General features: G+C 44.7%; 1 protein-coding gene across 2 annotated transcripts in view; it reads right to left on the bottom strand.

Annotated features, from left to right (window-relative positions):
* Positions 1-280: 280 nt before the first annotated feature.
* Positions 281-13,582, bottom strand: part of LOC117640649 — a 48,201-nt gene continuing 34,899 nt past the window's right edge. For both annotated transcript variants that reach the window (XM_034377412.1, XM_034377411.1), the window contains exons 2-7: positions 8,500-8,586; positions 7,078-7,286; positions 6,683-6,872; positions 2,875-3,003; positions 1,805-2,010; positions 281-540 (exon numbers count right to left, since the gene is read on the bottom strand). In XM_034377412.1, coding sequence (XP_034233303.1) covers positions 376-540; positions 1,805-2,010; positions 2,875-3,003; positions 6,683-6,872; positions 7,078-7,286; positions 8,500-8,586 — 986 coding nt within the window. In that variant the 3' untranslated portion in view covers positions 281-375. The remainder of the gene's footprint in view (positions 541-1,804; positions 2,011-2,874; positions 3,004-6,682; positions 6,873-7,077; positions 7,287-8,499; positions 8,587-13,582) is intronic.

Below are 13,582 nucleotides of genomic sequence, written 5' to 3' on the forward strand. Positions count from 1 at the left end.
AAAATTATTCTATTTTTTATAGCTTTGTGTAGGGCCTTACTCATCCAAGAGTCACTTTTAAATCTGTTTCTTACCAAAAAAAATGAGACCAAAAGAAACTTTTGTGTCACTTTTAAGGAGGCGTTGGAGTCACTATTTCCTTATTTTCAATCCTGTACTGCACTTGAGACTTGGTCCGGCGCGAACTTGCAATATTGTGCGGAGTTTCAAAGCGAAGCAAGCCTTACGATGCTAACTTCTCAATAAAACTATTCCTTGGGACACATTGAAGAAAACACAGTAGTCTTTCAGTTGTGTAATTCGCCTTAAATTCACAGACGTTGCCGGAAATATAAGAAGTAGCACGGAACAAGACGAAATTGTTCCTTCGTCCATTTAATAAATTGGGCGGACCCGCAGCCTTCTGTTGGCGGCGCCGACCGTCACGTTGGCTACGGAGTCGGGGCTGCCGTCGAGCCACACGGCGAGCTCGGAGGCCCTGCGCTGAACCGCCAGCACCAACTCCCCGGAGGGGAAGTACTTGCGACCGATCGGGTATTCCTGCCGGGCAAAGATCGCAACGAAACCATGTACGCAGTGCTGCAGCGAAGTCAGAAAACAACCGACTGAGTCTGGAGGAAGTTACTCAGGCCCATGAACTTGATCCAAGGGTTGATTCTTGTCGGCTCAACCCGGAACTACTCTTCACCGCGACTCCGTGACAAATAATGACGAAAAGGGCTGTTCATTCGGGTGCTGCTCCCGCGCGGCTCTCCCCTGGAAGACAGTTTTCGCTGAAGGTGCAGGACCCACCGCTCACTGCTATCCCTGTTTTGTGTGGGGGCACATACTACAGTTTAATTCAAACTGCGATAACCACAGGCTGAATTTTGCAATAAAAATTTATAGCTACATTTAGCAATAAAGTATCACTTTTTTACTATAATGACTACCAAGAAAATGCAATAAAAAGCCATTGCCAAAAAATTGCGATAAGAGTTACTATAAGCGCTCTTTTATCGCAAAGACTAAGGGGTGGTTATTGCAAAAAAATTGGAATAACTAAATAATTGCACTCCAGGGTGCGATAAATAGTGGGAATCTCTAACTCAATTTTATCGCAACAAATTGTAGTAAAAGTATCGGAAAATAATGGCAAAGTAAGAATCTGAGCACACACTGAGAATGAAAGAGTCAAAGGACTAAGTTTCGTGTCTGAATCATTTGTGTTTAAATCATCAAACTAACCCAATTTTGTGTTTACGGAACCATCCAAGATTGGACGAGATAACTGTTTATTGTTTACGTTGTTTTTGGCCATAACAATGGGCGTTTTTGTACGGAAGTTGCGTACAAATTTGTTTATTATAAAATTGCCCCTTGTTAACACGGGCGAACATTTTGATATTGTGCCAAAGCATTTAAACAATTGTGCCCAATTCATGTACAAATTTGTAAAAAACTTCCCTCCGCACAGCGACGGCTGATTTATCAAACGAAAGCGACTAGATGCTGATTCCAGCGTGACATTTTCACGTTCGTTTCAACGTGATGTCACGCTCCTTGAAAGGAGAGCGTTGTCGGCGGTTCCCTCAACAACTGGACAAGTAATCTAGGGGCCTTGAACTCGCATGTTACTTGAAGATTACCCGTATGTTACCGTTAAAAATCCATAAATATTACCAAATGGACTACTTTAAGCAAAGTGAGCATGAAAATTCAGCCAAAACACGGTAATATGGGGCGTATATTACCATATTAATTACTGTATTACTTCGTTCATGCTAGATGTAAGTTGACGACCACTTGTAAGTAGATGGGTTACCTCGACGCCGGCCGTGCAGTTGGCCCCCAGGGCGTTGCAGCCGGTCCAGGAGAAGAACCAGAGGGCCCCCTCCGGCGTGGAGCCGTACAGGGCGAGCGTGCTGCATGACGCGTTGTCGCACAGGGACACGTCCACGTGGCCATGCTTCTCCTCGTGCTGCACGCGCACCGTCACCACCTCGCCCACGCTGACCGTCGCCACCGGCGCTGCGGACAAACTCCCCGATCAGCCAAACACTCACTGAAAAAACCAAACGGGGTCTAGTCCACACCACTGGTGTGAGTGTGGTCTAATGGGTGCCATTTTGACCGCATCAGTTGGTGTGGTCTAGGCCACGTTTGGTTTTTAAGTACTCGCGTTGTTCCAAAAATTGTTTTGCAGTGCACTCACTGCAAATTGTATGGAAATTAAGACCTCACGCCAAAATATGGCGAGACATAAAGTACTGTATCGCCAATTTTGGTCAGACTTGAAAGTCTCGCCGCAAAATGTGGTCAGACAAAAATGTCTCACCACAAAATGGCGAGACTTTCTTGTATGTCCACTGTAAAGGCCGAGGTTTATCGGCCGCCGCATGCACCTTTACGGTGACAAACAAATCTCGCCATTTTGTGGCTGCAGTCTAGACAGATCGGCCGACGAGACGCTTCAGAAAATACGAGCAGTTTCCGCTTCCAGGCGACAACCCTGGTATTTCTAATGTGATAAGTTTCATACAATTTGCTGCGATAAAAAGGCTAATGCAATGAGGTCTGAGCGGGGAGGCTTCTTCGCCGCTCGGCCGTTAGATGGCGCCAGCGGGCGAGGTCGCTATGAAAAATCCAACGTAACGGTTGCGGTAGGGTAGGCGTTGCGGACACGACGCACCCGACGCTGAACGTTACGTTGGATTTTTCATAGCGACCTCGCCCGCTGGCGCCATCTAGCGGCCGAGTGGCGAAGGAGTCTTCGCGCTCAGACCTCATTCCTCGAAATAACTTTCTCATGGCGTTACTAATGCCATAAAAATGCTATTGCTTTTAAAACTAATTAATTATTACACTTAGAAAATGAGTGAACACCACACTCACTGTCGCAAATGTCGTCACTTTCGTCGCTGCCGTCCGCGCAGTCTCTGAAGCCGTCGCACTTGAACCAGATGCTGACACAGGACCCGTCGCCGCACCGAAAATTGGAACTGTCACTGGCGCAAGTACTATCTGTACACACAACGCGCGCAGCCATTGCTTAAATTTCCTCAGCCTTTGAGGACCCAGAGTAGGACGGCCAACCCTCAGGCGAACCTATTTTGCCAAGTGCCTCTACAGCGGGAGACAGTCGGATCCTTAAAAAGATATACTTTGACCAGGTGGTAGGTTATACACTGCGAGAAAAGATCACGGTACATCCTGTACTGATTACTCCAGACTTCACCGTACTTTTTGGCCCGTCCCGTTTATTTTTTGTAAAAAAAATGACGGAGGGACGGGCATATAGTATGATCCCTGCTGTGCGTCCGTTCGTTCGTCCGTCCGTCCGTCCGTCCGTCCGAGGACTTCCCGTGGTCCGATCTTGACCAAATTTGGTATGCAGCCTCCTTGGGTGACCCTAAGAACCGCCCGGTGGCAGCAAATCCGATCCGAGCCCCGGGGGCGCTGCTGCAGGTGCATCATGGTCTACATGGGGTCGAGGAGGACCTCGGCAACGGATGCAGCTAGGAGGGCATGTAGGGGTATTTTTGGAATCGGGGCGACGAGAGAAAACCAATGGTGCCAGTTTCGAGTGAATCGGAGAACTTCGGACCCGGGTTCAAATCCCAGCGGAGTATTTTTTGAACATTCTTTTTATTCGAGATTTTGCATTGTTTTTGATGTTTTCGAGGGTGCTGATGACGAAAACGACATTTATTTTAACCCCAGACTCAGGTTTAATTCCCGTCAGGATCAAACATAGGCGAAATTCGTACGTTTCTTAATGTACGGGACGGGCCAAAGTTGCCGATGTATATCGCTACTTTTCCTGTTATTTTAACAGGCAAAACCGTCGTTTTTTGGCCCGTCCCGTTTATTTTTTGTAAAAAAATGACGGAGGGACGGGCATATAGTATGATCCCTGCTGTGCGTCCGTTCGTCCATCCGTCCATCCGTCCGAGGACTTCCCGTGGTCCGATCTTGACCAAATTTGGTATGCAGCCTCCTTGGGTGACCCTAAGAACCGCCCGGTGGCAGCAAATCCGATCCGAGCCCCGGGGGCGCTGCTGCAGGTGCATCATGGTCTACATGGGGTCGAGGAGGATCTCGGCAACGGATGCAGCTAGGAGGGCATGTAGGGGTATTTTTGGAATCGGGGCGACGAGAGAAAACCAATGGTGCCAGCTTCGAGTGAATCGGAGAACTTCGGACCCGGGTTCAAATCCCAGCGGAGTATTTTTTAACATTCTTTTTATTCGAGTTTTTGCATTGTTTTTGATGTTTTCGAGGGTGCTGATGACGAAAACGACATTTATTTTAACCCCAGACTCAGGTTTAATTCCCGTCAGGGTCAAACATAGGCGAAATTCGTACGTCTCTTAATGTACGGGACGGGCCAAAGTTGCCGATGTATATCGCTACTTTTCCTGATATTTTTACAGGCAATACCGTACTTTTTTTACAGGCAACACCGTACTTTTTTTTACAAGGAATCCCGTACTTTTTTACCCGGCAATCCTGTACTTTTAATACCTATCAAAAACTGCTATAATTTATTTCAGTCAGTCGACCCTCGTTTTTCAAGATTCTGATGTACATAACTGCTGAAGTCGGACTCCCGGACCCCCCTTCCGACCACTCGTTGAAAAGGTCTTGACGAGACCTATCGAAAGGTGCAATAAAATTTTTCAGTCGCTCGACCCCCTTTTTTCAAGATCCTGACATGGACAATTCTTGGGAGCGGCCTTTGTTGGGACCAGATCTGGTCCTTCCTACGGCATGCACTGTACGAAAGAACGGTAACTACTGTTAAAAAACTACGGAATATTTTGTAAAACAAGTACGGAAAATACTGTAGACTGTACGGTGGATACTGGTTTTTGAAGTACGGTAAAGTTTGGCAAAAAAATTATCCAGGATTTACCGTCATTTTTTCTCAGAGTGTATTGTGTTCCCCTGGATTACTTACACTCTACGAACTCAGGCTGAAGCATGCTTGCCAAGTGCACGCCGCCACATACCTACCTATACTTGTACCCAGTTGCTCTGCTCTACATGCACAAGGCAGGGGACCTCAGCAACAGTGTCCTTGCAGGTATGCGCCATCTGGCGTACTTGGCAAGCATGCTCCATCGTGGAGTGTATGTACATGCCAGGTTGACTCCAGGTGGAGTGTACTTGCAGGCATGCTTATAAAACTGAAGCATGCCATATACACACTTGAGTTTGTATAGTACAATGAAGCAAAAAAAGAAAGAAACCAACAGAGAAGGTGCAGTATGTCTGTACATGATTTCTTAACTTTAAAATTCTAAGAATTTAGTGTGATGAGAAACAGACATTTACTACAAACGCTACGTAGTTAGGAAAGTAGGCTACACGAACGGACAGGACAGTCTTTGCAAAAACAAAACGGTGAGACTTAACCTTTTCCGTGTCTATTTTCAAGCAGTCTTGTGCCTTAGGACTTGCGCTTATTTATGTTTGCTTCAGGCGAACACTGTAAATCCAAAGGCAATACTTTTGGTACCTTTTTTGGCGATACAATTAAGTATCGCCAATAAACGGCCTAACGAAACAGTATTGCCTTCAGAACGGCAATACACAAAAGTATTGCCACACTGTAAAAAAAATTCTGAAATTTCAGTACAATTTGTTTAGACTTTGCAGTCTGAATCGGTAATTCAGAAAGTTGCTTTGAATTTTCAGACTAGGAACTCTGAAATTTGAGATCACACCGGTTAGTCTGAATTCTAAGCAGAAGGTCTGAAAATTCTGATAAAGTTTTCAGACTTGTCATGCGGAAACCTGTTTTCATAATTTTGGTATGAAAATTTTGACAGATTGTCTACTAATCAAGTCTAGGCGTAAGGCGTTGTATAAATTTATCGGAAATAATAATGTACGACCGTGCTTCACGCAGATTCGTCTGTGTAAGGTAGATTAACCGTAAGAGTTGTCCGAACTTGCATTCTGGACTTGCCGAAAGGAGCTGATATCCTCTGAAGAGAGTCACGCGGCACGGCTTCCCCCGCCGACAGGCAGCGCCCGTAGCGCAGTGGTACCGAGCTCGTCTCGTAACCAAAAAGTCCCGGTTCGAACCCGGGCCGAAGCGAACAAGTGAAAAGTAGAAAGGAGGTACCGTCACACGTTGGTGGTTCATATTGTTCTCTTGTTGATTTCTTTCTCTTTGATTTGTAGATGGCACTTTTATTTAATATTTCAGAGTAGCAGTCTGAAAATGTTTTTCAGACAAGTTGTCTGAATTTGGAATTCAGACAGAATGGTCTGAATAATTACTCTGAATTTTCAGACCACTAGTCTGTTTAAAAACTTCAGACTAAAATTATGAAATTTCAGTAATACTTTTTTTACAGTGCACAATTTGGCAATAAACGTTGAACAAATCAAGGGGACAAGTTCCTAGTTCAATGCCGTGGCTTTGGCGATACCAAAAAGTATCGCCAAATTTTGGCGATACTCCTGTGTATCGCCATTCTGAAGGCAATACTTTTCCGTAAGGCCGTTTATTGGCGATACTCAATTGTATCGCCGAAAAATGTACTCAAGTATCGCCTTTGCATATGCAGTGAAAGCATGCCTAGATGTAATTTTTGACAAGATAGTTTTAAAAACTGTTGGTTTTCGAGCTTGTATCGCTGCGCTCGCCAAGAATATACCGCGATTCGAGCTACCTCTGCAAGTATACCTTCAAACGTGACGTTCATTGGGGTGCCCCTCTCAGCCCGTAAGCGTAACTGATTTAGCTGTGGGTTTGCCGAGACGAGACCAGCTCCCTGTGGGTACCCATTCAGCCACACCACTAGCTGTGAAGACCGGTGCTCCGCCACAAACGAGTATTGGCCCGGCGTAAAGTATGCAGCTCCTTCGGGTTTCACCTGCAGAAGCAGAGACAGGCAGGATTGATCACAAACAGGAAATGGAAATAGTAAGGACGCAGCTCGCACGATGTATGCAATTTGGCGAAATTAAGCTTCGAACATACATTTTTTACCAGATTCGCCCCTGAAAAGTAGGCAACTTTCCCCCCCCCTCCCCCCACGTTGCCTTACGTTGCGTAATGAATGCAGCGACAAAACTTACATCGGGGCCTCTGACGCCGGTATTCCAGTCCCCGTCAGTGTTGCACGACGTGAAGTTGACGTAGTAGAGCTCCCCAGAGGGGTTTAGCCCCCACACGACGACCAAGTTGCACGACTCGGAGCCGCACAGCTGAAAGTGGATCCAGTCTTGTGAAGTCAACTGGACGGCAACCTCCACCTGCTGGCCCTCTAACAAATCAACAGACGGATCTGAAAGAAAAGGAAGAAGAGAAACGTCAGGGTTCACTGTTATTTTACTTGCGATACAGACCGCAATTTTTGCGCAATACAAATTTCATCGTACTTTTCTGTAATGATCATTGCAAAAAGGTGTGATGAGCTACAGTATCGCACAATTTTGCAATGATTTTTGCAAAAAGTTCCGCCAAGGCAAGCTTAGCAAAGCGGTCTTGCCGTGGACCGGCCGGGGAGGCCGGGCAGAGAGGGGGCAAGAAGGGTGGGGGTGGCTGTGAGGAGTGGGGACTGGCGCGGCGAGGCGGCGCGGCGGCGCAGGACGACGACAGACGACGACGACGACCATGCAGTCCCCTCCGAGCGCGCTGAATGGATGGATGGGTGGATGGGATGGGATGAGTGGGATCGGATGCAGAGCTAGAAGCGGTAGCAAGACCGCTTAAATAACTATGTAATGATTGCATATCTTGTGTTGTCATCATCGCAGTTTTTTGCACGTGAAATACGTACCACACACACACACATCTCACCTTAACGGTTTACGAGTTATGAATAAAAATTTCACCTCCGTGCGTCGCCTTGCAGGCAGCATCCCTGTGATTTGTATGGCTCGCGTTGCTAGCAGTGGCGGATCCAGAGGCGGTCTGGGGGGGGGGGGTCAAAGTAGCACTTTTTCCTACCTTTTAGGCGGCTACCTAGGGAGGGGCTATGGAAGGGGCACTGTGCGAATAAACCACAGTGAATCGCGTTAATTTTTTTTGCCGGGATTTACTGTAGTTCAGAACACAGGATTTACCGTGCCTGACTACAGTATCTACTGTACCTGCTACAGGATATTCTGTACTTCACTCCTGTGGTACAGTAAATCCCGTACAAAGTACAGTAGATCCTGTTAAAAAAGTACAGTAAATCCTGCACTCTGAACTACAATGACAGCTGTACTAATCACTACAGGATTTACTGTGATTTTTTCCCACAGTTGGGGGGGGGGGCATGCGCCCACCTGTATCCGCACGTGGTTGCTAGGCAACGGTGGTCAAGGGAGCTGGGTACCACGTGGGAACGGCAAAGAGGTCTATCCTCTTCCTTGTTTCCCCCTCATCATTGTCCTCAAAGGCCACGGCCCTGCGGCCCTGGCTCTCACATATTTTATTTCCTTATTCCTTACGCTTAACATGGTTTGCCCCACCGACGGGGGTGGGCACGTATGGCGGTTTTCAACACTCACAACTTGCACCTAGTCCATGGTGGAGGCGAGAAACCTTTTGGCATTCGCCAGAAGACGAGCGGATGGAGCCAGAGTCACATGTAGCATCTGCAACCGATTAACATTTTCAGAATCATGATCAGTTTTGGCCAAATCCTTGGAGTTGGTATACAGTGTTGTGGCCCTGTAGGGCCTTATGGGGCCACAACTCTGGAGCGTATCTGTCGCATTGCATGACGCCCCAACTTCTCGTCCAAAACAAACAACATAATAGGAAAGTCGCCCTAAAAATTCTGAGAAGAAAATGAGTGCATTGTCGGGCCGGGCACGCTTCGTACACGCTATTTGTTTATATACAATTTTGTACATGATGATACATGATCTTAAACCTGCGTAACATTTTGCATAAAATTGTGCTCAATTTGCACAAATTTATTCATTTTTACGCATTATTTTATGCCAATTCCACGTATGCACAAAATTAAATCGTGCAAGTTACACAAAATTCTACGTGGACATTTTGTTCGTTATTCGCATTAAGAAGCGAAGTTCTTCGCAAAGCAAAAGATTTCTTCGCATTAAGATGTACTTTTTGCAGTGCCTTCTGTTTCTTCGCATTTATGAACCAGGTGCTTTGTACACTGATTTGAGTGCCCAAGTTACACTGTGTCTACTGTAGTTCAGAATAGAGGAATTAGCAGGAATTAATGTACTTGACTACAGGATATACTGTACCTTGTACAGGATTTTCCGCTCTCCAACTCTGTCGCACAGTAAATCCCGTAAAAGTACAGTAGATTCTGTATAAAAAGTACAGTAAATCCTGTACTCTGAACTACAGTGACAGCTGTACTAATCGCTACAAGATTTACTGTAGTTTTTTCGCACAATGTAGAATTGATTCGATGGACGGCAGGGGTGAATCACGGTGTACATCAGTACAGGTGAGAATGAGAAAATACTGTTATTCTAGATAATTTAAATGTTTTCGTCCCTTATTAGCATTAGAAACGACTAGCAATGCTAAATCCACTGAAAATCTATCGGAGCGATTCTCACACTTCGGGGTAGTTTGGCTTCTTTGGACCCCCGAGCCCAAACGAGAGCAGATATCGACATGGGGTTTTTTTCATGAGTTAGGGGGTGTCATTTTCTACTTTTCCCACACATTTTGAGATGTTCACCCATGTTGGATTCTATGCCCTGGCCCTCAAAATACCCAAAATGTAACTTCCGTGATTGTCCTACGGCTACTTATTCGAACTTCGCGCCCCCGGTGTACTGGTGCTTTATGAAAATACTGCCAACTGTTGTTGAAACTTCAAAGCTTGTCATGTCACGAGTTGATTTCACCCACGGAGCGAAACACGAGACACTTAACTAAGGTACTCTCGCTGCATCGCAGAATGTCCTCCGTGTGTTCAACTTTACTGCACAAATTAGATAAATATCACTCTGGCATTCCCCCTGCACACTTTTTTTCAATTTTGTCGATGTTGGCTAACATGGTGGAGTACCTGGAGTAGAAATACGCGGGACGGCAGCGTTCAAACCGTCGAAGGCGTCCTCGGCGTGGGCTCAAAGGGTGTAAAAAGGTGTGTATCATCAATTACCTGTAATTTCCGTGGCACCCGTTACCCAATGTTGCAATGCGACTTGGGAAAAAATTTTTCCGTGAAAATGTCCGGTTTGGGATGTCATTTGACCCCGCAACGACTGACAAGCCTCAACTAGCTCAAATCAGCTGTTTTGGACGATTTTTATGTTTTGTAACTTCCGTGATAATGTAATTTCCGTGATCAAATCACCCATTTTCAATACTTTGCTTATTCCAGCGAGTTTGTTCTTGCTCGCTGGTGACTGCCATGCTTGACAAGCTTTTCAAGCTTCAAAATTTTAACAGCTGATGTCACATCACTTCGCTAGGTTAGGTCGTCTATGTATTTTAGAGCGCTTTTGCTTTGGTCACTGGTGTCAAACCTGTCTTCCCAGCATAGTCATACAGCTAGAAACAAGTAACTTGAAGTGCTTTTGGTTTTGTTACAGGTGCCAAACATGACTTCCCTGCGCAGTCATGCTGCTAGAAACAAGGCCAAGTCTCAGGAGAGAAGGTTCAAGAAGAAAAACAAAGCCAGGGGTAAAGTTGTTCGGAAGAAAGTAAACAAGTCACTCACCATGAGACTACAGAAGAGACGAGAAGCACAACAAAGATACAGAGATAAGATCAAAGGAAATCTTGCCAAGTATGAAGAGAGCAAAGAAAAAGACCGAATCAGAAAGGCTAGATCTGTAGAGGGAGGGAAAATTAAAAGACGGAAGGACCTGAATGAAAGAGAGCTGCGTGCAGCCCGTTCAAGCAAGAGAAAATATATGCAACAATATAGAGCCCGCAAACGCAATTGTCAGAGAACAGAAGGTAACACATTTAAAATATGTTGTCATTATTTTCTTTATTGTGTCACTATTTACTTTAAATTTTTGTTTATTATACAGATGACCCTAATGATGATTGCCAAGATGAATCTTCTTCTGGCACCTTTCGCACTACCAATGATGAAAGCCAAGGCACCTCTATGAATGAAAGTAAGTTACGTTATTTATAATTTTTTTTACTATTGTGCTTCAGATGTCATGTCCTAATTTGAACCGTTTTGGGGGCAGGAAGTCAATCCAGACAACAAGCAGCTGGGAGGAAAGCTGTTCGCCGAGACAAGAGGAGCTACTATTTACAAAACCAAAGACTATCAAATGCAAATAATGCTCTTCAAAGAGATGTTTGGAGGCTGCAGAAAGCTCTTGCGCGTACTAAACAAAAGATACCATCACCAGTGAAGAGCCCTCGTTCCAAAGTAGCTCTGGTTACTCAAGGCCAGTTTGTATCAAATGATGTCAGAGAAAAGCTTATGGATGGTGCTGTACTGGAGGCGGAGCTTCAAGATGTTTCTGAGAGTTTCGGCAAAGGCAATACAGCTGAAAAGAAGATCTTCTCCAAAATTGTAAGCGGGAAAATACTCAAAAGATACAAACGCCTAGGACGGTTCAGAAAGTTGCTGCCAGTGAAGAGCATGAAGGTTGCTAGAGAATTCAATGGAGGGGGAAGAAGTGTACCTGAATATGTCAAGAAGACTACCAGTGTGAACTCCTCAAAGATAAAGGACAATGTTGAAGCATTTTTTCTAAGTGAAACTGCATCACACTACTCTGCTGGTAAGAAATGTTTTGTGAAAGTTAATGGCGAGAAGGTGCAAAGAAGGTATCTAAATGATTCTAGGAAAGCATTGTACAAAATTTACTCGTCATCCTCTCCCTATAAAATTAGTTACAGTTCATTTTGTCGGTTGGCTCCTCCCTCAGTGGAAACACCGAAACTGAGTGGGCGTGACACCTGCTTGTGCACCAAATGTGTAAATTTCGACCTTCTCTGTCAGGCACTGAAGTTCCACAAGATTATCGACGAGGCCTCTGGGAAAGAAGTTTTAGCCAGTGTCTGTTGTGACAGATACAATGAAGACTGTCTTTTCAGAAAGTGTGAAGTATGTGGGGCAAAATCATTGACATTTAATACATTCAGTCCTGCAGATGAAATGCAATTCAAAGAGTGGGTCACAGAGAAAGAAACAAGAATAAGCTCTAAAACAAAGAAGAATGTTATTGTGAAGGTAACAAAAAAAGTTGAACGCAAAGCTTTTATACATGAGGTTGTAGATAAAATGGAAATTCTATTAAAGAAGCAATTGGACCACCAAGGAAGGATTGTGCACCAAAGAAACATATGGAAATCAAAGGCAGATAATATGACTGAAGAGGACCTCCTCATTGTAATGGACTGGTCTGAAAACTACACTCTGAGGTGCCATTCTGAAATTCAAAGTGCTCACTTCGGAAGCAGCAACAGGGAAATCTCTCTTCACACCGGCATGGTTCAGAAGTCAGACGGAACTAAAGAAACCTTTTGCACAGTCTCCAAAAGTAAACGGCATGACCCTGTTGCAATTGTGGCTCATATTAAACCCATACTTGAGAGACATGTTACAGAGAAAACAACCCATTTGCACGTGAAAAGTGATGGGCCTTCAACTCAGTATCGCAGCAGAAATATGTTCTACACAATCTGTAAGAGCATTTGTGCACTCGCACCTCAGATAAAATTCATCACTTGGAACTATTCAGAGTGTGGCCATGGAAAAAGTGAAGCTGATGCAGTTGGCGGAGTAGCAAAAAGAGCGTTAGATTCAGAACTTGCCCATGGCAAAGATGTGAATACTATTGAGACCGCTATGGATATTTTGAGATCCAAATGTCAAGTGACGCACTTTGAACTTATTCCTGAAGAGACCATTCAAGAGTCAAAGGCAATACCAGAAGTCGAGCCTTTTCCTGGAACACAACAAGTCCACCAGGTTGAATGGACTTTTGAGAAGCCAACAGAACTGACAATGCGAAGTATGAGCTGCTATTCGTGTGATTCTTACTGCCCACATTTTCTTTTGGGGAAGTGGGAGTTGAAACTGAAACAACAAAAGAAGAGGCAAGCCCCATCTAAGTCAAATGACAACCCCTCCCAGAAGAAATCTGGAGCTTCTGCTGCCAAGAAAAAAGACAACCCCGCCAAGAAGAAATCTGGAGCTTCTGCTGCCAAGAAAAATGACAACCCCTCCAAGAAGTCTGGAGCTTCTACTGCCAAGAAAGCATCCACCACAAAGAAGTCCACTAAGAACGCTGCCAATCAAGAAAATGGACCCCTGGATGGCCAGCCAAAGGAAGCCGTGTCTTCTACTTCCAAAGAAAAAGGGAGGAAAGAAAATGCACCTCACTGCAGCCAACCAAAGAATATTGAGCCATCAACAAGAGTTTTAAGATGCCGCAATGTTTAATTATTATTTACTTGTGATTTTTCTGTGATTTTTCTGTTAAGTTTAACCATTAATGTCATATGTTGATCAGTTGTTCTTTTTGTGAAGTACTACTAATACTTGAAACCTTCTAGTTACTGTGACTTTTTTTTCCTTGTATAGGTTTCAAAGAGCTTTTCACCTACTGTGATTTTTTTTCTTATTTAGGCTTTGAAGAGCTTTTCGCTATTGTTTACTTCTAATTACCATGA

The sequence above is a fragment of the Thrips palmi genome, unplaced genomic scaffold (genome assembly GCF_012932325.1).
Source record: "Thrips palmi isolate BJ-2018 unplaced genomic scaffold, TpBJ-2018v1 HiC_scaffold_12, whole genome shotgun sequence".
In the NCBI taxonomy this organism is placed as follows: domain Eukaryota; kingdom Metazoa; phylum Arthropoda; class Insecta; order Thysanoptera; family Thripidae; genus Thrips; species Thrips palmi.